The 26,217-nt window shown below is 41.3% G+C and overlaps 3 protein-coding genes across 3 annotated transcripts; 1 reads left to right on the forward strand and 2 right to left on the reverse strand.

Annotated features, from left to right (window-relative positions):
- Window positions 1-14,293: 14,293 nt before the first annotated feature.
- Window positions 14,294-14,686, reverse strand: LOC122621949 (ATP-dependent RNA helicase DED1). The gene has a single exon (XM_043799983.1). It carries the CDS (start codon window positions 14,654-14,656, stop codon window positions 14,294-14,296), a length of 363 nt encoding a protein of 120 aa, XP_043655918.1. The 5' UTR covers window positions 14,657-14,686.
- A 2,858-nt stretch (window positions 14,687-17,544) lies between these two features.
- Window positions 17,545-17,925, reverse strand: LOC122621868 (glycine-rich protein 23). The gene has a single exon (XM_043799878.1). It carries the CDS (start codon window positions 17,923-17,925, stop codon window positions 17,545-17,547), a length of 381 nt encoding a protein of 126 aa, XP_043655813.1.
- Window positions 17,926-21,318: 3,393 nt separating this feature from the next.
- Window positions 21,319-21,762, forward strand: LOC122622019 (shematrin-like protein 2). The gene has a single exon (XM_043800121.1). The coding sequence runs from the start codon at window positions 21,319-21,321 to the stop codon at window positions 21,760-21,762; it is 444 nt and encodes a 147-aa protein (XP_043656056.1).
- The last annotated feature ends 4,455 nt before the right edge of the window (window positions 21,763-26,217 follow it).

The raw sequence follows: 26,217 nt of genomic DNA on the forward strand, positions 1-26,217 counted from the left end.
AAACTCGGTAAGATATTTTCTGGTATTTAAGGATTATAACCATTTTCCGTTTCCCACATAACGATATATAAATCATCTCAATTAAACCAGTTCAACTGCAATTAATCCTTAACCACCCGCATTCCTTTTCATTTTTCACACTTTTCCGGATCGGCGATAAGTCGTCGCCTGACATCCAGAAAGAGAAAGAGAGAGATTTTAAAAGGAAAACCACCACCACGCGGAATGCAACACAATACAGATTTAATTAACAATTATAATCATATTTGCAGTCGCCGCCTTGCAACCAATACTTTTGTGGACACATGCGCACAAAATTCAATTAAATCTTTCATTAGTGCTTCCAATTCCAATCGTTGTATGCAACTCATGCGCTTTATTAAACTCGTATTTGTTTCCAGGACTTTTGGCGAGACTTCTACAAAAGGGAACAAAAAGTAAAAGGACTCAGACTCGGACAAAGGGTCACTCGCTATCAACAAAAAAGTTGGTTTTGACACTTGCTCGACCGTATTATGGAACCTAATGGGAAAGTTTGTATTAATATTGGTAAACGAACTAAGGGCCGTGTCAATTAGCCCATTCCTTCGCATAGCTCAGCAATTTTTTATTTAATTAGCGTTGATTTACTGTTTGCTAGGTCATAAAACTCGGCTAAGGGCAAAGCCATTGTGAAACATAAACGTGAATATGTTGATGCGTAAACGACTGTGCAGAGAAAACAATCTGAAATAGTCTAAAATACAGCATTGCTTTTTTTTGTTTGGCGAAAAGGATTAAATAAGCAGAAAGTTCAAAGCTGATTCCACACAGAAATCTATCTGAATTGATAAAAATAAACAAATATTTTATATACAATGAATGTTTGAAAAGAAAGGCAGCTAATATTAAAATAGATCACTAATAACTAGTTAATAAATAATCTAAGTATCACAGCAACCTTATTCATTTTAAAATAGAAAGCTAGCTAACCCTTGCACGCAATCGTACTACGTCTATTTAACTCTTTCAACACCCCATTTCTCCCAGTGGGCCTATCTTTGATCTAAAATGCTCACATTGAGGCGCGTTTTGCTTAATCATCATTTGGCGACCCCACCTCCGCTAATCTTTTTTATACGGCCGCGGTAATGGCAGGTTGTGAGACAAAAAATAACTTTTTCAATTTGATATAGCTTAATTGTTATGGTTGTTGCCCTGCGCCGCTCCAGTGCTGTTGTTTTGCTGTTGTTGCTATTATTATTATGACAGGGCACTTTGCGATGTCATTGTCGCTGTCTCGCAGCCAGAGTGTCGGCTAATGTGTCGCCCGATATTGGGGGCTTCCCCCAAAAAAGGTTACACATACTTTTTTGCTTTTCTGTATGACTTTTATGACATCGTAGCCGGCCAATAAATAAAGCATGACGCCCAGCAGCAGACGTCGCTTCACGTTCCAAGGACTCGAAGGATGCCCGTTCGGGCTTTACTTCCCCCCTTTCTTACCGCAATGTTGGGCCCAAACAAATGCCAAAGTAATCAGCTGGTTAGCTGACTGCTGCCTGCTGCCTGCCCCCTTGCAAGAAGTCAAAAAGCAGTTTGGCAGAGTGTGTGGCAGCTTTAAATTCGTGCAGTCAGCACACAAAGAACACCGCAGACCCTCCACCTTCGTGTCGTCTCCCTTTGGATCCCCTTCGATCCCCTTCGAACCCCTTGGATGGCCCCCCTTCAGTCACACTCGACACAACTTAACTCTTGAACACATGCCGCCAGCAGGCACATGGAGGAGAAACTTTTGTGACGAGGACGCCTAGGACGAGGACAGCCAACAATGAAGATGACGACCAAAACTTGCATTGGAATCACACACACACTCACGTGCACGGCCAGAAAATGCCAAACTCCACCGCAAAATCAAGATAAGAAAGCTCGAAAAGTCACCTATGGGTAAATCTGAAAATTGAAGTAATGTGTTTACAAGCTGGAGAAAGTAAATAAGTAAGAAATGTAATTAAAAAACTAAAGGTTTGCCTCATATCCATGTGAGATATTTTACATTTAAATTGTACAATACAATTTATAATATCAATACTATTATATGAAAACATTTGCTTTCAGAATTGGCGCCCCATTTTTTCCTCAGTGCTCTAATACACCAAAGCATTCATATAGATACGGTCCCTGAAGTCAAGGGATCGCACAATGGTCAATAAGTGGAGCAGTTTCAATGAAAATTGGGTCACCAACCAGCATTGAAATTGGCATTTCAAAAAGCTGCATGTAATTGATATTTGAATTGGAATCGATAAGGGTTCAAGTGTATACCATCAAGTACGTACAACTGCCAAACAATGGCAATAGCGATTAATAAAAGACATCGGCCTAATTGAATATTTTACATACGTATATCCCAATCGAATTCCCAATGAGCAGTTTAAGATACACGAAATGACTAAATGACCAACATTCCCTGAATAAGCCGCCCACTGTGCAATGGATGGTTGCGATGCTGGGTAATTAGCCGTATTGAATTTTTGGCATAGAAATATACAAAGAATACCAAAACTTTGTTTTGTGCGCTCTGTGGCTGCCAGAGAATTTCACAACTTGTCAAATTTTACGTTGCTTACCCCGCACACACACGTACAAACTACTTTTGGTGTTTTCCTGGGGTTCTCACAAGTCGGACGGAATGCTTTCCCAAGTGTCCAACTGTCCGCTGGTCCTTGTGTCTGTAATTCTGACCGTTTGTCCGTAACTCTGTCCGTTTGTCCGTCCGCCCGTCCGCCCATTTCTGTTGCTTTTGGTGGCGGTCCTGCCTCTTGGTCAGTAGTTTACTGTCGGTGTCCAGCCCCCTCGATACATTTGTGCTACGTGACTGGTTACAATGCGTTTGGGGGATGGGGAAAAACTACGGTTAAGGACTTGGAATTCGAGGGCCCCAACCCGCAAAACAACCTATACAATTTGTTGGTTCGAAATTGATTTGGCTTAATTCGTGCACATTTTAAATTTGCCAAACGGTCTCTCACCCCTGCAAACGAATATTGTGTTCATGCGAAAAATGCTGAATTTAACACTTTTCGACTACAAAATACCTTCTTTTCGACTTTGTTGATTCCCTAATGGCTTTGTTAGTGGAGGCAAAGTTTTTAATTTAATTTGTATGCCTTTCCCAACTCCTTAATCATAGTGGTTAAAAGTTAAGAAACCCATTCGCCCATTCCCTTAATGGTGTGTAATGGCATTGCAATCAGATTAGGCCAATACAATTAGTAAAAATGTATGTTTTAGTTATAAAAAACTAGCTTTTGTGCTTATATTTTCAACGTTTTTAAAACTTTTAGAGAGCCGACTTCATTTCTTAGTTTAGAATTAAGAATATTTTAGTATTTACCTTAGGACTAACAAACTGGTAGGCTCTTTTCTTTTACCAAAAAATGTTATATGTTATTACACACTTATATTAAAGTCTTTGTAAGATTCCACACATTCCCATTTCTTGTTTAAACTGTAAGGACATTTTGTTTCAATAGGTTTATCGCCAAAATACGAACAGTTTGAAATAAATGCGTTTTGAATCGAAGTTCTACCTTTTCGATAAATCCAGAGCAATACAATATACCCGATCCTTGCGTATAACAATATAACCTCAGATACATAATGCACACATAGAGAGGTACCCAAATACGTGTACATATAATTTCAAGTCGTGATGGGGCTGAGAAAAAAAAATTAAAATGCTGGCGACAGTGCTGCCAACTTTAAACAAACAAAAAAATACTGTGTTATGGGAATCAATCAGATCTGAAATTAAGTTACTTAAAGTTGAAGTTACACATATGTTGAAATATGGAAATGTATTTTAAGGAAACCTGAATGTCTGCTGCTTTCTGTTTTCAAATCGTAATTTCGTAATTTGATTATTAATAAGTCCGATTTGACGGGAAAAAAGCTGACTTGTCAACAGTGGCGGGCGGGTTCCCTGGTGTGCATTTAGGTCTAAAGCGGCATTTAAAATATTTACACAGCTGCCGCAAAACTATGTGCACACTCACTCACACACACTTGTACGCACAAATACTAACATGCATAATACATTTTGCTCATTATAACGGCAAACATCGCATTTGGGGTTTTTTCCGAGGTTATGGCGGCGTTGAAAGCACATAGTTTGGGGCGGATAAAAAAAAAATGAAAACCTCAAACCCCAACCATACACAAATATTCAGAGTTTAGTTTGTTATTTGTATTAATGATGGTGAAGAAGCGAAAAAGCGCAAAACTAATACGAAACTTCGTTAATATGAAACGACAAAACTACTTAAAAACTTTCGCATGCCATAAGTCGATCCTGCGGAGGCAGAAAACCCAAAAAAGCGAAACTAAATCCCAATCCCAAGCCCAAAACCCTGTAGACTCAAGCTCTAGACTGAGGTAAACCCGCGCAAATAGTAGCAGTAGCAGTAGCAGCAGGGAAAGCAGCAGGAAAATGTGAAATAGCAGCCGCAACGAAAACTAAAGTAAATACCTAACAACAAGCAAATCCCTTGATGAGTTATTAAATCATTTTAAGCCACTTACAACTAAAAACAAATTGAAATATCACGCAATACCTTTGAGAGTTGAGCGCGAGACCCACGCGACTACCCAAACCACTCAAAGCACCCAACCACCCAAACCACCCAACCACCCAAACCACCCGCTGCGTTCAGTTGGTGGTGCTAATGTTGCTGTTTTCGCTTGTAGCAGGCCAAACGTAACAACTTAATAACGTACTAAGCCTCAAACACAAATATGAATACCAGGACCAAGCTGACTTCGCTGCCACGCCCCCCACCGCCCCCTCAATCCGTATAGCCTGGTCGCATTTTTCGGCTGCTCACCTCAACTACCACTTACAAAAAGGAGCGCACACACATACACGCACAGAGAGAAAAATGTTGGAAATATAATATATTAATTTATTTTATTAGAAAAAATGTTTTTAACTGTTAACAGTTAACAAATCAGCTTGTGGGACAAAGTAGAAATGCTTTGATATATTTTTCCAAATGCATGTAAAGATGGAATGGTTGAAGGTGGAATCAGTAAGCTTTAGATTAATTTTTTAAAAAGCCTACAGATTCCATATTATTTAAAAACGAATTCGTTCTTGAATACAACACTTGAAGAACTTTTTCGCGCAGTGCACACGCACCACATACCGAACTGAAAGTGTTTCTGGTTGCCTGCGTAGATGCGCCGGTTTCTGATTCTCATTCAGCTCTTTTTCGGCCCCTGAACCGCCCCAAAAACGCTAATAACTTTTAAGCTGAGCCCAACTTTTTTCTGCCGACATCCGCCCAGTCACCTCAACGCACCACCCCATCTCCCCCCACACATTTCCTGCCCCCCTTGAGCGGGTCTATCGTGCCTGACGATGCGACTTCCGCTTCTACCCCCCTGCGAGTTTAGCTGCTTAGTACAGTGGTCTAAATTATGGCCTATTAAATTCTAATAAACTTGAGTTCGTTTAAGACCCGCAATTAAATAATATCTTGACACTTTATTTTTAAAGGAGATTTTCAGCCGGCTGGTTACAAATAATGCACTATTTACCGCGACAGCTAGGCGTATACTTAATTTTTTAAGGTCGCTAGGGAACTTCCGCAATATGAGAATATTTAATATTTTTGCCAAAAGATTCTTAGGTCTCTTGGAATACAAAAATACTAATTTCTTAACTGAATTTAACTTTAAAAACCCAAGTGCATCTATGATGACTCTGTGGAATGCATCAGTTTCCTTTCCAGATGTTGCACAGGGTAGGGTATATGACTTAAAGTGGCTAAAACCACGGTGCGTTGATGCTGGTTTTGGCCAGAGAAAAGTCGCTGCGTATTCACGGCAAGGCGGCTTGTTGAAAACTTGCTCAATAGTTGGGTGCGACGTGCACCCACACACCCACTCACTCGCACTGAAACGCACATACTCTTGTATTTGCGAAGCGGAGCCTACTTACATGTGTATATATACTACACACTCACCTACTGTGCGCCGGAAAACTCGACTCACAGCCCGAAAGTCAGACGCATTGCCAAAAGCGGCTGAGGAAAAGCGACGTGTTTGCAGCGCAAGCAAAACTTTCCATTTAACTTTTTTCCTGCGGTGGAAGGCGGTGAGGATGGAGACTTTGCCGAAGATCCCGCACCCCATGGAACTACCAGCATTAATATTGTTTTGTGTGCGAAAAATCAGCCAAAATTACGACACTTGAGTGTGTTAAAAGTTGCGCGCGCTGCTCGCTTCTCACTGCTAGTAGCTCCATCTCTTTCGCATCGTATCATGCCACATCCTTTTCGCTCCCGCAAATCGAAAAGTAAAGGAAAAGTAAGGATGGCCAAAAAGAAAAAGTGAAAAGTAGCAGGAAAAGTTTGCCAACGGAGTCGCAGCAAGAGCACGCAAAACAGCAAAAGACAGCAAAAAACTTGGCCAAAACCGGCTGGCGACGGTGTCGAAAGGAGCGCAGCCAGCCTTGTCTATCACAGATAGCGTCCTGACAAGGCTGCTGGAAGGACACTGGAGGATTCACTGGGGGAAATAGTACAACTGAAGTCAGTTATCGGGGAACTAAAAGGAACCAAAGGTTTTGATGCCCCAATTTGGTTACAATCAAAGATTTCTAAATATTTCTCTCGTATCAGTAATACCCAAATTAATAGTCATAAATACATTATTTAGTTTACAGCAATTAAAACTTTAATTTTAATAGGGTTTACAGTTACCAATTAAATACGTTTAAATTCCTGCTCAATTTAAATTCCAAGTTTTCAGTACCAAATGTTTATGTCGTGTTCCTCAAATTACCATTTAACTTCACACAAAAACAAATTTATGTTTTTTGTACAAATAAGTACAAATATAACATTTTACAATGTTTTTTTACGAAGAAACAAACTGATTTCGTTGACTAAATGAAGAGATATGATATACTTTAGTGCTGCAAAACTACCTATCTTTGAATACCATAGTTTTTTGCAGTGTAGGTAAAGCAGAATGCGGAGCTGCAGCATAAGCAGCTGGAAGTAGGTTTGCTAAACTGGGAAGGAACGGGCTGGGAGCAGCAGACATCTTTGATGGCTCGCCCTGAGCTCGGTGGCTGTTAGTTTGCTTTCCCTACTTTTGCCAGTTTACACGCACCGCTGGGATTTCACAATGGCAAAGAGGCGAAAAAGTTACCATGATCCATTAACGTTAATTGTTTGGCGGCGGTGGTGGCGTCGATGGCGAGGCGAAGCGAAGCGAAGTCGGCACAGTGAGACAACTTGCTTGGGATTTGCTCGACACGGCAGCAACTACAAACTTAACAATGGAGGAGCTGGAGGAGCTGTGGCTGCAGAAGCCACTACTACCAAACAGACAAGGCTCGGCGAGGTGTGTATTACAATGACAGGGCAGGAAAGTTTTTCGGCTCATTCCGTCCCAACCTCCTCCTGCCACGATCCCCCAATGAAAAAGCCAAGCGAAGTCGAGGAAACAGACAAACGTGAAGACACGGAGACCCGGAGTTGACTAAATTCAATTAGAGGTGGCCCAAATTGGCATGCGCACACCTGTCATTCGACTTGATAATGATGCATCTGGTGCGGCCAACAAAAACTACGCCAATCCTTTGGCAACTTTGTCCCTTGTCAGCGGCAAGTTAAGCCCATTTAAAAAGCTAAATTTAATCAATTTTGCACTCATACGGGTTAAAAACTGTGGGCAAAGTGTTGGAAAAATTAAAATTCTCAGAAATTTTTGGATTTAATATTCACGGAATATTATGTACTGCGAGTCTTGAAAATCGGATAAGGAGAGTTCTTCTAATTTTAAGTAATTGAAATCCCTTTTCTCCCCTGAGAACAAAAAAAGACCCACACACTGCCAAACTAAATCAATTAAAGTTATTCAAGCAAAATAAAACTCCAGGCAAACTCGCTAAGAAACTGGGAAACAAGACATGCAGAAACATTAAAAAAAAGTATGAGAAAAAACTGAGGGGAGAACCGGGCGGCTTTTCACACTTGTTAATCACATTTTCGCGTCTTAAGCAAATAGCTGGCAAACTCTGGTGCCCCCGACTCGTTGTAATTAAGCGGCTTAGGCGTTTGAAAGCCTCTGCGGCACAAAGGCGCTGCCTGCTTTTAGGCTTTCGGGCGCCACAAAACCAAGGTCGCTGCGAGTCTTCCGAGGGCAGTTTATCGAATTAAAAAAAGTGAATGAGCAGGGAGACAAGGAACCAAGGAGGCAAGGAGGCAAGGAGCCAAGAGGGCAGGACCACGGGGCCGAGGGCGCAGTCCAGCTCACACTTCATTGTTCCCAACTTGATGCGGAGGGGAACAATAAAACTGAAGTGGCTGCAGGGATGCCTGACCCACAGGCTCTCCGGTGGGGAGTGTCCTTTCAACACTGATGAAAAAGGAAGATTTTTTATTTGAACAGTACATACATACAGTACGCATACCCTAGGTCCAAAGCAATTACGCAACTTTCTATATAGAGTAAACAACTGCAAAGTCAAATTTGTAAGGGTCTCTTACAGTACTGTGAGCCAACTAACTAACTAACTTTTACAATCGGGAGTAATATAGTTGTTTTCACCGTATTTATTAAGGTTTTTATATTCACGTTAATTGTTAAGTTCTAAGGCTTATAAACATTTTGAGCACACGGTCGGACAATTTATTCATTATGAATCCAATTATGTAATTCGTAAATGAAATACAATCGCCACGCATGTTTTGTAAAGTGTTAAAATCAAATCATAACCAATTCTATAATATCTACTCTAGAAATAATAACGTAGCTGGTCAAAGGGCGGCAACACGTGTACTATAATTATATCCGCTATTTCTACTAATCCCTATGATGTATTCTTAAAACCCAAAAACTTCCTAATCGGCTTCGTAGGAGTTCATATTTTTGCCAAGTGTTTGTATACATAGTGGGCGCAAAATCAGCCATGTGCGGCTGGTGGTGGTGGTAGTGGCTGGACGCGGGCAAAGTTGGCATAATTATTTCATTAACACTTAACAAGTGGCCAAGCCGAGTCTGTCGGGATCCGGAATTGAGGTCCGGGTCCGGGTCTGGGTTCGGGACCGGGCGGGGTTTTCTGTGAGGGACTACGGGATGCTGTCCGCCGGCGGAGCGCAAAAACTTTCGCATTACGCATTTGTGTGCAATTTTCAAATTAACAATTGTTAATTTTGCTATTGTTGGCAGCCTCGCTTTTCTTTTATACTTTCCTTCTTTCCATCATGCGGGCGGGTAAGAAAACAAAACGTAAAATGAACACAACAAGTTTAACAAAAAGAACACAATTTTACAAATATATAAATTTGACCGCTTGCCTTTTAGAAATACATTTCTTTTTATTTTTTTTTTTTTTGTGCCTTGTGCACTGTCCTGTCGTCGGTTTCTTCGTTAATTTTGTATTTTTTCTGCTCCTACCAACTTTTTATTGCGTGTTTAGCATAATTTTTTAATAATTACATTTTTGTGTGCTTGACCAAAAATAAAAAAGTAATGATGAGAATGTGGAGAGGGGGGAATTCGAAATAAGTAAGAAAACCGAGGAATAATAAGCAACAAGCTGAGGAAAAAGGAAACGAAACGCGCTCGTTTCGTTGACTCTGGGCAAAAGTTTAGCAAAGTTTATTTGCATTACTGACAAACTGTTTAATTAGGGATTTTTCTTAGATTTTTCAACAGCGAAACTTTGCGGCAGGATGTGCCAACATGCCCATCTGTGCACGAGTATTTGTGCCTATGTTTGTGTTTGCGTTCGCGAGTGTGTGTGTTTGTGTGTGTGCTTTCCATAGCCACAAATACAATTAAACATGGTAGGCGGGAGTGCACACAACGCAACCAAAATAAAATCATCCTTAATCTGGCCAAAGTGTGTTGAGGTTGTGGAATGGTTTCAGAGTGCTTTTCCCCCATGATGGCTAATGTATCTGATATTTTTGTCGGTCCGCGCGAATTAAAGTTTATTAAAACACGCTTTCATTTAATGGGGATTTTCGCTAAAAAGTTCATTTATTTGTCGCATTTTATGAATTTTGTAACATTTAATCCATTCCGAACTAATTTGATCATCCTGGTAATGATTTAAGGGAAAGCTGATTAAATAGTTTATTATTTTTCCACAAAGCAACGATTATGCATGCCCAAAATAAGTGGAATTTATACAAATACCGCATTCCAAAGTCTTTATAATTGTCTTATGGCTTCAGCTCGAATACTCGTACAGCAAACGCAATAAAATGTAATCTCGTTATTGGTTAAAATACTTGAATGACGCAGCAGACGAATCAATAGGTAGCCGTCTAAAATGTACTGAAAAATAAATACACCTCAAATAATGGCAATATTCGTATTTATTCAAGCGTAAACATATCAAAAGTGAACGAAGGGAATTCAGCAAGCCGAAGAAGTAATACGCTGACGCAATTCATTCAAACTCAGGAAAAACCAAAAAAGCGTTTAAATGCAATACTTTTCAAAATTGTAACGCCATCGAAGTGGGAAATTAATTTGAATTAAAATAATTAATATAGTAAGTGATAAATTAAATGTTATTTAATTAGACTTCATTATCCATAGAATATCCAATATTTATTTTGGTACCAAAAATAATGGAATAGATAATAGAAATGTAAAACCGCAGGAACTGTCCATAAAACAGATCTATCCAAGTTCTTAATTGGTGTCTACTGCAGAACGATGCAAACTGCTGGGTATATTGTTATTACCCTATTCTATTCCCATTGTTATTTCACACTGGTCGAAGTAGTCGAAGCATCTGTGGGAATGTCAGCATGAGGGAGTTACAGCAAAGGGGAGCCAAAACCGCAGACGAACGGACGGACAGTTAGCCGGAAGGGCAGGAGGACTGACGGACAGATAGCCGGAAGGACAGACGGACAGACATCCCCATTCTGATAGCAACTGTCAGTCACTCAAGCAGTCCGTTAACCAGGCAGCCAAGCGTTAGGACCTGGTCTAGCTGAACTGAACTGAACTGAACTGCGTTGAGCTGGCCAACAGAATTTGTTCGCATCATTGTAATTGTTAATTACTGCGATATTTATTCTCGTATTTTATTTTGTTTTTTTTTTTACGCTGCAGATTCCCCTCCATTTAATACGCACGCACGCACAGGGCAATTTGGCCAGCTGCTGTTGCCAGCGGCTCGTGCATATTTATGCTTATGGCCACATCTTCTGGCCAGGCCACGAAACGAAAGAGCGCTGATTTGGCCGCAACACGCAGCTAACAAGCGATGACCACCCATTCCACCCACAGACACGTCAACACCAAACAGCGTCGTCATGCCATTTGGCAGTGGGTGGAAGGTGGTTGCTCAAGGAGGAGTATGCACTGTAAAAATTAATTATCGTTTCAAGCTGTGAGTGCTGCTCAGGAGCGCATCGAAAACGGGAGGTTCTAAAAGTAACTCGCTTGTCTCAAAAATGCCCTGTACTAGTGCTAACAAAATATCAATGCCATCAATATGATTATACCCGTTACTCGTAGAGTAAAAGGGTATACTAGATTCGTTGAAAAGTATGTAACAGGCAGAAGGAAGCGTTTCCGACCATATAAAGTATATATATTCATGATCAGGATCAATAGCTGAGTCGATCTGGCCATGTCCGTCTGTCCGTCCGTCTGTCCGTCTGTCCGTCTGTCCGTCCGTCTGTCCGTCTGTCCGTCTGTCCGTCTGTCCGTCCGTATGAACGTCGAGATCTCAGGAACTACAAAAGGTAGAAAGTTGAGATTAAGCATACTAACTTCTGAGACATAGACGCAGCGCAAGTTTATCGATTCATGTTGCAACGCCCACTCTAACGCCCACAAACCGCCCAAAACTGCCACGCCCACACTATTGAAAAATGTTTTGATATTTTTTCATTTTTGTATTAGTCTTATAAATTTCTATCGATTTACCAAAAAACCTTTTTGCCACGCCCACTCTAACGCCCACAAACCGCCCAAACCTGCTACGCCCACACTATTGAAAAATGTTTTGATATTTTTTCATTTTTGTATTAGTCTTATAAATTTCTATCGATTTGCCAAAAAACTTTTTGCCACGCCCACTCTAGCGCCCACAAACCGCCAAAAACTGTCAGTGCTGAAGACTCCTTCGCACTTTCACTAGCTGAGTAACGGGTATCAGATAGTCGGGGAACTCGACTATAGCGTTTTCTCTTGTTTTATATATAGGATTTAGATGGAAATTTGGTAAAATACGCTTACTAAAATACTACAAATATAGTGTTTAATATATGTTAAATAATTTTAATGGCACGCCTAAAAACAATGCTTTTTCTCTTTATTAATATTACGGATTAGGCACTAGGGTAGCTTAAAAAATTGTCTTTTTGTGAGACTTTAATAATTGGTCTAGACATTGAATTTTGCAATACTCGTACACCATATTGCCTGCCGCATTATGTCAGATTGGCCGCCTGATAATAATTACGATTTTTCATAGTGTGCAGAACCAGTACCAGCTCAGCCAGAATGAGCCACGTCAAGTGAGTTCACAATTTTTGCGTGCTACCATTTTTCTTCCGCCTCTGTCAGTCGCGGGTTTCGTCTCTGCACGGATTATCCTTGGCATGCAACGCCTTTATCCTGTTTTATTTGTGTTGTTCTGGGGGCTCTGGTTCCTTCTGTTTTTATTTCACTTTTTTTTATACTTTTTTTCATTTCACCCGCTGATTTCGCTACTTAATTTTTTTGCCCTTTTTTGTGGCTGTAACTGTGGCCGTCTGTCTCTAGGTCTGGTCGTCCGTCTATCTACCCTCTGTGTATCGTCTCGTTTCCATTTCTGGCTGGTCTGATTGGGCGTATTTTGTTATTTTCATGTTCAGCTGCTCTTCTACTGCGGCTCCTGTCTGTCAGTCAAGCCAAAAAGGAGCCAGAAGAAGTCCTGGCCGTGGTCCTGGTCCTGGTCCTGGCTTTGGTCCCTGGATGGCACCCGCTCGTTTGTTCATTCGCTTTTTTCCCACGTAATTAAAACTTGAAACGCATATGAATTAGAAAATACAAAAAAAAAGAAGAAAATTAAGGATAAAGAAAGTAGAGAACGGAATAAAATACGAGTACGCGACCCGGAATGGAGCCATTTGATGGTACAGAATGACATCCTGTTTCCCGCAGCCTGACATCGTTAACATCGCTGATTAAGTTTTCTTGTCCTGTGCTCAGTCTGCATGTCACTCAACGTGATTTGAAATGAAATTTTTATAATTTCAGCTTCGCCCTTGGGCAAGTCCCCCCCCTCCCTCCGCCATCAACCCTTTTTGGCCACTGTGCTTATAAATTTTAATGTTTAACTTTATTAAGTCGACATTGACTGCCATTGAGCACAAAAGCTGTCTAGCGACCGTAGAAACGTCCACCAAAACCGTAGTTTGCTCCAAATCTGCGATCATGGAAGTAGTGCCCATAAGGTGGAACAACAAACGGATTTCCATATGGAGCCCCATAATAGGGATTACCAATTGCACCAACAGGCCTTCCTCCATAAAATCCAGAGTGAATTCCAAAAGCTCCAATCTGACGACGTATCCGTTCTACAGTTTCATCTGAACTTTTAAATTCATCGGGCTGGGAATAATGTTCATCCTTTCCATCCTGCGACTTATTGTTTTCAGCCACTGCAACGCCAGCAAGCAGGACTCCAAAAATTATAGCAACCAAGCACCGAAGTGTACTCATCTTAATTCCACTTAATATAATACATTTAAATGCAAACAGCTCTATTTATGGGAATTATCTAGCTTAAGCTGAGTAAATAAGTACTTGTTTTGGCAATTAAATAAGCTTCTTCTTTTGAATTATTTAAAAGCTCTGTCAGGTTGCAACTTATCATTAGAAATCTAGATTGCCTTTTTAAAAAGAGTTATTAATTGCATTATTTAAACATGGCCAAAAATAAAGTGCCTCGAAAAAGGAATTCACATAATATCTTCAAAATGAATTCATTTATGATTTGATAAATGAGCTTATGTAGATCTTGTTATTTTATGTAAATTTCTAGAGATACGTACGGTATTTATATATTTTTATTACTATATTTTCCAGCAGCTTCCGCTTCACACTCATAATGTTTAATACAGATGAGCAGTTGCCTTGGATATTAAAAAAGAGTGCTACCCACATAAAAACTGGTTCTGCAGTTGGTAGGATAATTAGAGCAGCAGCTCGTGTTGATTTATTAGCAGCTAATCTTGGTCTGATCGTATCACATATATGCACATTAAATTAATAACACCTAGCCGTAGAAGGGGCCACCGAAGAAGGGCGGTGGCGGTGGCGGTGGGAATCCGCCGAATCCACCGAATCCGCCGCCACCGAAACCGGGTCTCCGGAATCCACCGCCGCCGCAGCAGAATCCACCGCCGCCTCTCCTTCCGCCAAATCCGCCGCGTCCTCTGCCGAAGCCTCCACGGCCGAATCCGAATTGCCTGGCCAGGCGCACAGCCGGCATCTCCTGCTGCTCCTCCGCCTGATTTACATCCTGTAGAGTCAGTTGCTGTACATCCCCATCCGCCTGGGGGGCCGTGCTCCCCGATTGGGCCAGCAGGACCAGTAGGCCGGCACTTAGCACTAATAGATTCAGGTGGTAAGTGCGCATCGTTCCGTTGTCTTGTCCAGCCAATGTTCTTACTATAGTCGAGCCGATCCCCCGCCTTGGCTCTTTATATAGCTTTCAACCCGACTGAGATGACTGTGGGGTTCTAAACGAGTTCTGTGTGCCGACGACCTCAAGCAATTAAATTTCCTGCGCATAATCAAATGGCGAAGAAAACCCCCGACTGCCAAGAGCCCCCAGCTAAAATGGTAAACAACTGGGTTGAAAAAATAAAGAAAATAAAAACATCATTTCTACGCATCTCAAGCAACCAGTTTTGGGTTTTACCCATTCATTTTCTCACCTCATTCGCTACCAATTATGTTCTAGAAAACTGAGAATAACAAACTTAATAAACCAACTTATAAATATCCGATTCCAAATGATGGCTCAATAAATGAAAGCAACAGAAGCTTGCCAGTTTTAAAATAAACACGCTGATCAAAAGACTTTAAACTAAAATAAATAAAAACATTTAAACCTAAATAAATAGGTTAGTAAATCAGTTTCACTACTAGATAGTAGATAGTAGTAGTAGATAGATAGTAGATACTAGATAAATCTTATTATTAGTTGATATGATCCGAATCAAGAACTTATGTATTACGTAATGATATATACCCTCCTTTTCCATGAGTAACGGGTATATATAAATAAAAGAAAAGTCAAGATGAAATCATCACCTTATTACGTAAATTGATGATATTTCTAGGAAGCAAAAGTAAAATCCGTATCATGTGATACGGATATTGTTTGAATTACGTAGAAATCTTACCTGCAAATTCAATTAGAACTAATCACAAATGTTCCCCAGAATTGGCAGAATTATAGAAACCTGAATTAAAATGTGCCGTCATTTGAATGACGGGACCAGAAAAGGTAAAGCGTCCCAAATCCAATTACCAACACAAACACAAGTTGCACATATGGGTAAATTCATTTGCCGGCATCTAATGCTCATTAGGAGAATTCTTAAGTGCGGGCCACATGTGAGTTGTTTACAATTCAGAAATGCCAAAGCGCCCCGAGCGACGTCCCCTTGTCGAAAACGATACGTATTTATAAGCCATAAATAACGTGTAAACGAAAAGCCGCCGCAAACAACAAGTATACGCCCGATGGGCCAACAAATCGGGCTCAGCATCTCTCTTGTGGCGACACCAGCAATAACAACATAAGCAACAGCAGCAACAGCAGCGGTAGTAACAACATCGCGGCCAAATTATAAGGCTATAAAAGGCAATAAAAAACTTTGCGATATCAAATTACAACGCCCTCATAAAGTTATAAAAGTTTCAAGCGTATCCAAACGCACAGCACGTTTCACGTCACGCCCCTTCTCACGTTTCTCCATCTTTTTCTGGGATCTCGATTTTCCCTTCTGGTCCACGCCTAATATTTTCAATAACAAATCAATCAGCTGCGGCTGCTGCCGCGACGGTCAACAAGGATAATCAGTTCGAACGGCTTTTCCAGCCCACGCGTTTTTCCCGCCTTTTCCCACCGCTTGCTGCCAGCTGCTTGGGCGTTGCCCTCGGGTGGGCGGCCCATCGGAAAAGTGGGCGGGTGTGTATCCGAAGGTGCCGTAGATTTATTGAGACACGATTTCGATAAGAACAGCTCCGCCAAAATGGCCAAAAGCAGAGGGACCAGTAGTAAACAAGAAATTATCGAACCTGCAATACTCTAGGGGCATTTTTAAAGGTCTTAAGTTGTGCGGTAAATAAAATAGTTAAATACAAATTGTTCTTATTTTTTTTAATATTTAACCATTTACTTAATCTGAAGGCATTGAAGTAGAAATTTGTTAGGCCTGCAAAAATATCTTAGCTCTTGCTACTGTTTAAAAAGACTATTAGGTTGTGTAACTAGCAATTTATCCAGTTACATTCTGAACTATATTAAAGCTTTTTTCGTTTATTTGCACTAAAATTCTTAATCTTAAGCTGTTAAATTCCTTAAACCCCAACTATGCAAAGTCATTAAAGCGCCGAGAAAAAAGGAAAAGTCCACTTTTAACAAAGTTCCCAAAGTATACCGTGAAAGTGTAGACTAACAAAGCCTTTTACAAGACTGCGTTCTAGTAACAAGAAATTTTTCACGAGCCAGAAAAAATGAAAAGAGGGTGATGGGGCAACGAGAAAAAACGAAAACTTTTATCAATGTTGGCGTATGACCCTTGTATGAGTGGGTGGTCCTTTGGATTGGGTGGGTGGCTGTACTTTGCGCAGAGGTCAAGGGATAACAAAAGGCGTAAATTTAAAGCCAAGTTAATTTTTTAACAATAAAAGGGCGCTTGTCAAAGGAGAAATTTTACAGCAAGCGTTTAATCTTAAACGACTTTTGCCATCCAACGCGATTGGCAAGTTAGATAGCAAACGCCAGTGGCAGCAGCCGAAGCAAAGTTTCAATGGACTGCTTTGTTATAAGTAGGAGAAAGCAAACAAACCGTGAATGAACGAATTAAATGCTGATTTACAGGCCAAGAAAAAAATGATCAAATTTATCTTCATTTTTATACGTATCCTTGGCACTCATACTCCAAATGGAAGTGCTAGATTAACAGACTAGCAGCTTAAAACATTCTACAAAGTATGAGGACTGTAACATATTCCTAAGCAGCATCTTAATTTAGTTTTACTTGGTTAAACGCATCATGTTTCTATGATATCTACACCAACTTTTTTTTAGTGCATTCACAAACAGCATTTAAGTCTGAAGATCTATGCGAATCACTGAAAGCCATGCAAGTGACAAGGAAATTAAGTGAATTAAAGAAGAGGGCAAATGTATTTGGAACTTAATTAGAGCGTGCTTGATTGCACTTTGATTACAAAGTCTATTTCTAGCGGGTTATGCTAAGTCAGTCACAGATGATTGCTGGTTGGTTTCTAGCCTCGGAAGCCTCCGAAGCCGCCGCCGCCTGGACCTCCGAAACCACCGCCTCCGAAGCCGCCTCCTGGACCTCCTCCAAAGCCGCCTCCTGGACCTCCCCCAAAACCACCGCCTCCGAAGCCGCCTCCTGGACCTCCTCCAAAGCCGCCTCCTGGACCTCCAAAACCACCGCCTCCGAAGCCACCGCCTCCTGGGCCACCGAAGCCGCCTCCTGGACCACCGAAGCCGCCGAACTGACGAACCTGTCGTGCTGCCGCCGGAGCCTGGACACCAGCATCCACATCCAGAAGTTGCGCCGCCACAGGATCGTATGTGGCAGCTGAGGAGCCGGCGACCAGGAGGATGGTCGCCAGGGCGAGGCAAACAAATGTGCGCATATTCGAGAAAACTCCTGCTACTAATCACCGGCAAAGTTTCGATGGATTCTACGAAGCCTCTGCTCTGCGGCCGGTCAATTTATATGATTCGCTACGTATCGACTGGCGATGGAGGCGAATAAAAGTAGAAGTGGTTCGACTGGGCGCGGAACATCAAAGTTGCGAGTGTTACGCCAGAACTGGAGTGAATACAACGAGCAGAGCGATTCGTATTAACTGTCTGGCTAAGCGATATGAGCAACAACAATAAAGATGCCTCATAATAACAAGCACAACCTATTAGGCAACAGAAACAGAGGCAAACTTTTTGGCAAACACCCCATGCAGATGAGATGATGGGGAAGTCTGAAGTGGATAGCCGGTTCAGGATGGGCTTTCTCCAGACCAGACGGCTATTCAAATGCGCAAAACATTCAAGTTTCTTGGCTCGGCTCGGCTCGCAAAACAAAACAGATCGATAGACAAGTGGCCAAGTGTTCATGGGAAGCACCATCTCAAGTGGGCCTCTCCATTCATCTTTCATTTATCGGATTTCGTAAAGCTTTTCATGGCGGGCAGGTTCGGGGATTTTGTTTTGTTTGTTTGACTTAATTAAAATCTAAGGGTAAACAGCCGACGCAACTGGTTGTTATTTAAATGTCATCAATATTGTCGATTTCATTTTGACCAACGCACTGACTCATTGCGGTTAGCATGCTCAGTGGTTAGCACATTTTAAGATCTGGTTCGGTCATTGTTAATCTCGTTTTGACACTTCATATAAAAGTATTTATAAAACAAGAGGAACTACGCTATACTTACTAGTACAGATTGTTGTTGGTCTTTAAAATACATTTTATAAAGACACGTTAACTTACATAACCAAAAATGACCAAAAATAATTGTTTGTTTGAAGCTAAAGAAGGCATCTACTTAGTAATCTGACCAATTATATAATAAATGTAATCCCAGTTAATCCAACAATTTGTCTCACTTTCTGAAGAAATAAACACCGAGATACTCGTACAAGTGAGGAGCAGAAAACTTTTAATTCAATTATGCACTCAAAGTGTCTGTTAAAATAAATCTGCTACGGCTGGAACTTGTATATTAAACTGATTTGCTGTCTGACCTGTCATCCGTCAATTGCCGACCATCAGTTCAGTTCAACGGGGACAAGGTGAAATGAAGAAAATGACAAGACTGCCTACGTTTTTCACAACATTATAGCCATCCTTCTGCGACGAAGCAAAACTTTGTGTTGAACTTTTAAAGAAGTAACAAACAAAATGCAAGCAAGAAAATATTAAAAACTTTTAAGGGGGCCTCGCATTAAAAAAGATTCGCCTTAAACAGGTAAAAACATCTAGAATGGCACGTGATTTAATGTTTATTAGCTCTTTTTAGTTTTCTCACTTTTTCTATGTCAACCAATTATATTGTCATCAAAAACTATTCCGTTATTCCCAAACTAATATCACGTTTTTATACGGCCTGTACATATTTTCAAGATGTGTACTTTTCCTACCACAAGCATAACTAACTAGCTGTCGTAAACTAACATACAACATTTAAATAACCATGAACCTGGTCTAACCAAAACATATAGAAAATCTTGCCCAAAGCCTGAACACCAATGTAACCTGAATGGCCAATGTAAATCAGTAATTCTACTAATCGTCTTTCGGTGAGTTGGTGGAAGATAGAATTTTGAGGGATAAATGTTTGCCTGGCCTTTCCGAAAGTTTTCTGCTCCTTTTTCTACTTTTCTACTTTCACTGCGGTCGGCAGTGGTCGAGTAAAAAGTGTATTTTTAATTTATGCCGTGACTCAGATTTCAGATTTCGTTTTTTTTATCTCGCATTGAGTTTTTCTCGTTGCAGTCAATCTCTCTTGGTGGAAATTTATGCGGAAGTTTATGCCATCCAGTGAATTTTGTAAGAGGAGTGGGTTGGCAAAATGTGCATCATTTTGACGTTGACATCGTTAATTGACCCAGTTTTCTGGACTGGCTAAAAGCGTTTAAATTTGAATAAGCAAATTTGGGCAGCGAAATGGAGCTGGCTATAGAGAATACTTCGCGTTTTGCATAAATGAGTTAAAATGCCGCAGCAACACACAGCGAGGGATTAGACAGCGGATTTAACCGAAAAACACATGCGCCGAAAACCGCAATAAACCAATTGAGAGCTATTCAAGCCGTCTATAGAGTCATCGAGCATTGTTAATGGCCGGCCCGCGCTCATAAAACAAACAGCGAAGCCAAACAGCAGCAAACAGGCCAACAACCATGCCGCCAAACTGGCAAACTCGCAAACTGGCCAAACTCGGCAAACAACAAGAGCAACAGCTAACAGCAATTCACACTTACGCACCCCGAAGTGGAAGGCGTCTGCCGAAGTCTGGGAATGGGAATGGGTATGGGAATGGGTATGGGAATAGTATGGAGTGGGTATGGGAATGGGTCAGGAAGTGGCAGCGGGAGCGGGAGCGGGAGTGGGCCTGGTCAATAGCATAACTAACCTTCAAATGAAATTAGCACATTTACACAGCTTACCTGACCGCAGAAGCAGTGCGGCCAACTTGGCTATTAAATCGCCAAAGTTTCAAGTCGAATAATGTGCAAAATTATGCAACAACATTTTATTAGTTTTAAAATTACTGTAATGCGCATGCACAGCATATAAACAACATCTAAGCATATAAACAATAAATATGATTTAAAACAGAGTTAAGTTGCAAGGAATTGTTTGAAAAGCTGCTAGATATGTACCAAAAATATAAAAGCATAGCACACTTTTAGACAGCTTTAAAGGTCATTTAAAGCCTTGAAATACAGAAATAGGATTAAGTCATTTTTGTACACAATTTATAAGCAATTTATTACCAATTAAGCACTAAGTGAATGCAAATGTGTTATACATTTTGAATTATATTTCCCCGATTGCTGTAATCCGAAATGGCCAACACTGCTCAGAAGTTGGTGCGGTCGCAAAGTGAAATGTTTTGCTCTTTAAAGTGGCTGCCATTCGATTTCATGAGCGCCACTTAGCGTGCCACCAAAAAATTCCCGGTCGCAAGCATATGAATTGGCTTTTTGTTCCATTTGTCGTTGTGGCAATGGAGGCTGGGGCTGGGGCATCGTACTCGCATATTTTAATAGTTTGTTTTATGGCTCTTACATTAGCATCTAATTTCTGCTAACAAGCGGCCGCAAAAAGGCAGGCAAACAAACAGACCAAGTCCAAGCAGGGCGAAACAAAAGTTTCCATTTTATGCCCAAAGTTCTAGGCTATAAAGACACCGGTCGCGAGTTGGCCAGGTCACAGTCAGCAAACGGAGGGCGCGAAGCAATCATAAAGCCACTGATAAAGTCAAGCGACCAGTAAAGCAGTTCAAGGAGCCATAAGGATAATGCGTAGCTGGTTTTTATTTGGATTATATGCGCTGCTAATCGCCGCAACAGTTGGCCAACCGCTGCAGCAAAATGAGTCCGGAAAAACCGAGGAGGATAGCAAAAGAGGCGAGCGAGTGAGTCGCCAAATTCCCTATTTGAGTGGCTACGGAGGCTATGGAAGTGGCTACGGAGGATATGGTGGAGGCTATGGAGGATATGGAGGATACGGAGGCATTGGAGGACTCGGAGGATATGGGGGATACGGGGGCTATGGAAGCTACGCCGGCATACGCTCCTCACTTTATCCCTACGGCAATCTGTATGGTGCCAGCGGCTTGGGACTGGCGGGCGGATATTATGGTCGTCCTTATGGTTATGGCGGTGGCTATAATATTGGATATCCGGCCATTGGCGGCTTCGGTGCCACCGGCGGCGGCATCTTTGGTGTTAGTCCATTCTAACCATTCGCTTAAGTGGATATACGAAATAAAAACCCAAAACGAAAAACTAAAATCCTTGGCAGAACTAAACTCAACAAAAAAAATTATACAAATTTGCAGAAGAGGTCTAGCTGCGGCTAAATAAGCTGGGATTACCTAATGATCCCTCAGCTGGCTATCTGACTTGGTAATGTGATTGTGGTCGATTGGGGAAAATTGTAAAAATACGAAATTCGTATAACAAAATTTGCTTTACAGATTGGCCGATTTAAGAGATTGGTTCTATATATTTTTAGAATACTTTTCAATAACTAAGAATACTACCTGAAACACACAGATGAAAAATGTTGGCACAGAATATTGAGCCAGATCCTCTAAAAATAAACCTCTCCCTCTTAAACGATATGAAAATCGCAGTAGTCAACGCAAATGTTTCACTTTGATGGCCCCAAGATATGGCTGTTTATTTGCTCGAGTGTCCAGTCGCTTCTTTGAAGCAATTCAAAACGATTATCGCCTTCATTCATTAAAATCTAGCGTGGCTTACCATATTATTTACACAGCTCTGCGTTAACCAGAGCTCAATCATTTACCTTTAGAAGGGGGCAGATGGAGAAGCTTAGGCAAATAGAGAGATTTCACAGACAGGAAGAGCTCACTTCTTTTTAGATTTTAATTGCCGATAGTGTACGTAAGCACTATGCTGACATGCCACGCCGCAGAAGCAACACACTCTACACTCAAAGGCCAGTCGAGCGGAGTGTCCGAGTGCCGTTTAATTAGTGTGTGACTTTTAAACGACTTGCGTTGCACATACGCCCCATTGCACTCGCTTTCGCTCAGTGTAGGCAAACACATACACCCGTACACACGTGTAAGTTGGTCGGAGTTGGTTGCAAAAGCGTACGCAAACAGAAAAACAAGCAACAGGACATCGAAGACACACACACATGCAGAAAAAGGAAGAAACTGGGGGGAAATGTCTGATGCCCTAACGAGCTACGTGAGCATGAATTATTATTTCAATTAACAGGAACGAAAAACGACAAGGACTGCAGTGGGCCAATAAAGTCATCACTATTTGCATGCACCGCATGTTGGGAATCCTTAATAATTCACAATGGCATGCCGTCAACTAATTGTGGTGTTTGGGCTTCTTAGTTGACTTTGTAATTGCAGTAATTGAGCATAAATTAATAATCATTTGCTCCTAATGCCTTCTTGAATTCCAAACATTAATGCGCTGCTAACGGCTATAAAATTGACTTTGGTTACGTATTTTATTTTTGTTTCAAAGTCAATATTATTATGATAAAATCATGAATAATACTGGTATTGACATTGCACTATTGATTCACACCTTTAGTATATTATTATTAATTTATTATTATTTATTCAAAAATAATAATCGTATATATTATTAACTTTTTTTATAAGAAAGTCTATCGTTAGTTTTGGCTTTTAATATGTCATTTTATTAGTTTTTGATTTTTGAAGTGAATATTTAAATATGTGATATTTAAACGTGTGAACTCACGCTGGTATTAAAACAGCACCATTATAAATTAGAATTGGAATCCATCCGGAGGCGGGGACCTGCTATTTTATTAAATCATTATTTTTAGTGTCGAATTTAAAAATATTTGAGGATATTTAAATCCGAACACAAACAAGTGGGACGATCTAGCTTATGTACCCCGCCCTTTAAAGGACTCATCGTTTGACAACTTGGCTTTCACCATCCGAGTCCGTTGACAAATACAGAATGTGTCCGCTTGTCTTTCATCCTCTTCGGGGAAACTCTGATTGCGCTTCTACTTGGCGCCGATTATCTTTTAAAGTCTCTTCAGGCACTAGCCAGGGTTTTTTTAGAGCGGAGTAGGATTCTGGGAACACTGGAACCGCCATTCATTCAATCCTGGTGGTGCTGCGGTGGCTGCTTTATATGCGCTCGCCGCTCTTTTCAGTGGGCTTCGCTTTTGATTTGGCCAGCGCTTTTGCCAATTGCACTCGAAATTGCTGCAGCAGCGGCGCTGTGTTTAAAATGGCAATCAGATAACACCTTCCTTTTTAGCCATATTCCACTCTATACCTCTATTCAGAGCCAGATGGTGCGGTTGCCGTGCCTGCCGTTGCCTGCCTGCCTGTATGCCTGAATTGAAAACTTATATATATTTGCTTTTTATGCGTAGTTTGGTCGTGGGAACTAGTATGCTAAACTAAACTAAACTGACTGACTGACTAGAGGCAGTGGGCCAGAATGGGTTGCCAGTTGGCATAAGCTTTATACATTTTTACGCTTTGTGGCCCCCGCAATGTGTGTGTGTTTGTGTGTGTGTGTATTTGCATGTGTATCAGCTCAAAGTAGCGTGAAATAAAAAAACGTCGACACTTGAGACCGAAGCCTTTGAGTGCTGCTAGTGTTTATATAAATTTATATATAAATGCACGCGTATTGGTGTGGCACAGTCCTTTCGTGTTGAAGCGTAAAAAAAATGTAGATGAAAATAAAAATACAACAAGATGATGGCCGGCAAAAAGCACAGGTCCAGCCGCAGAATGAGAGCTAGTTCTGCGAAAAGGACTTGGTGCGGAAATTGAAATCTCTATGGCGAGTGCTCCAGGATCTGTCCATCAAAGTGGCAGTCTTAGAAAGGCGCACTAAGGTTCTCAAACCGATGACCACAGAGAGCAAAGAATGCAGTGGAACAAATGGCATAATACTAGATCTAGCTTCAAAAGCTATTCTTGGTTATAAATAACTAATATTGCCTAGCAAACTATTTTGATTTTGAAGAAAACTATGCTTTCTTCTGGTAATATATAAATTATTTCGGTCAAAGAGAATAAACCCCAGGAACAGTGCAGTATTTTTTCCGAGTGCCGAACCCAATTGAAGGGTATTAGGAACTTGAGTCGGGTGCAGGTGAGTCTGCGGTTGGGCCGCAACCGAAATACCTTTGCACCTTCGCACCCTTTCATCAGCAAAGTGGCCGGAGCAACAGTTGTGCCCATGTAGTTTTCAAAAGGAATAAGGGCGCCGGCCTAAAGGGGGGATTTGGGTAGCGTCTCTTGGGCGGATGGACGAAGACCGCAAGCTCCTAGCCAAACAGTTTAAAGCGCATTAAACTTATCTGATGCCAAGGCGACCAAACGACCAACCTACACACCAGTGGCTATGTACACAGCTCGCAGCTCTCGCTGTGATAAGAGCCACTTGGCCTATCAATGCATTTTAAACGAGAGCCTCGTAAGCCAGACTAATGACAAATTAATATTAACAAAGCAATCTGCTGATGCTGCTGCTGATGCTGCTCTGTTGCCCCCGCAACAAAACCGAGAACAACAAATGCCAGGGGCCGGGTCTCTCTGATTTGCCTGGAATGTTACTTAATTGGAACTTAATGTCCCTCGAATTGTTTACAAACACTAGCGACCAGAGGGACGCAAATCGGTTTGGGGCAAATCGGTTGGTTTGGTCGCACGGACTGAACGAAGAGGAAGGAGCGGACAGGACATCGGTGGAGAAACGGTCTTTAGATAAAGCAAAGTGGCGACAGCTCTGAGCAACACTTCAAAATGAGATCCAAGCGGGGTGAAAGTGAAAGAAAAATGCGTTTTAAAGTGACACTTGATGTAGGTGCGAAGGCAGAAAAAGCGAAACAAAATGGCATAAAATCGTATATAACCATACACAAAAAATGTTTAATAGCGGACCTTATAATGCCCTGTGATTTATAAGCTTATATTTTTTGCAAACGTGATTTTTGCTTTTTAAAAGGTTTTCAGTTAAAATACAAATAAAACTTTGTTGAAACAATTTTTCAAAAAATAAGTTAAACATTGTCTATCGTTGGAGCCAAAATAAAAATGCTGGGAATTCAGCATGTGATTCATGGGCCATAAGCCCGCTGCTTCGATGGGGAGCCCCTTTTCCGTTTTGCGTTTCCAGACCGGGGCTTTAATTTGCTCACTCCATTGCGCCAGACACCAGGAGACGAGTCCGCTGGCCGGCGGACATTATCTTAAGAGCAGTTCCACCACTTCCCCGGATCCCTTCGACAATAAGTCCTGCGTCGCGTCCAGCGTTGACAGCTGTTACAGCTGCAGAAATATGCAAATTGGAAGGCGTTTTAATAGATAAAGAGCACAGGCAGCGTGCCGCGGCGACGGCGACAGTGCCACGCAGGACACTCGACGAAAAAGGACCGACCGGCTGACAATGGGAAATAGCGTGGCGAAAATGTTGGAAAAAGCGCGGCTAAGTGGAAGGCAGCCATAATAATCGCTTTTGTTGCATATTGTGAAGTTAAATGCGAAAAGCTTATAATCTCATTTCACTAAAGGGAGCTGAGGCATTTTAGATTCATTTTGGGCTCTCATAGAGCCAATTCTTATTAGTAAATATAGCAAAATAGGGCAAATTAAATTAGATTTTACAAATAATGTTAAATGGATTACATATTACTTATTATC

Source organism: Drosophila teissieri, chromosome 3R (assembly GCF_016746235.2).
Source record: "Drosophila teissieri strain GT53w chromosome 3R, Prin_Dtei_1.1, whole genome shotgun sequence".
NCBI lineage: Eukaryota > Metazoa > Arthropoda > Insecta > Diptera > Drosophilidae > Drosophila > Drosophila teissieri.

What these genes read in the sequence shown, in the direction of transcription:
- LOC122621949 (XM_043799983.1), bottom strand. Translation starts at nt 14,656, where the DNA reads ATGCGCACTTACCACCTGAATCTATTAGTGCTAAGTGCCGGCCTACTG.
- LOC122621868 (XM_043799878.1), bottom strand. Translation starts at nt 17,925, where the DNA reads ATGCGCACATTTGTTTGCCTCGCCCTGGCGACCATCCTCCTGGTCGCC.
- LOC122622019 (XM_043800121.1), top strand. Translation starts at nt 21,319, where the DNA reads ATGCGTAGCTGGTTTTTATTTGGATTATATGCGCTGCTAATCGCCGCA.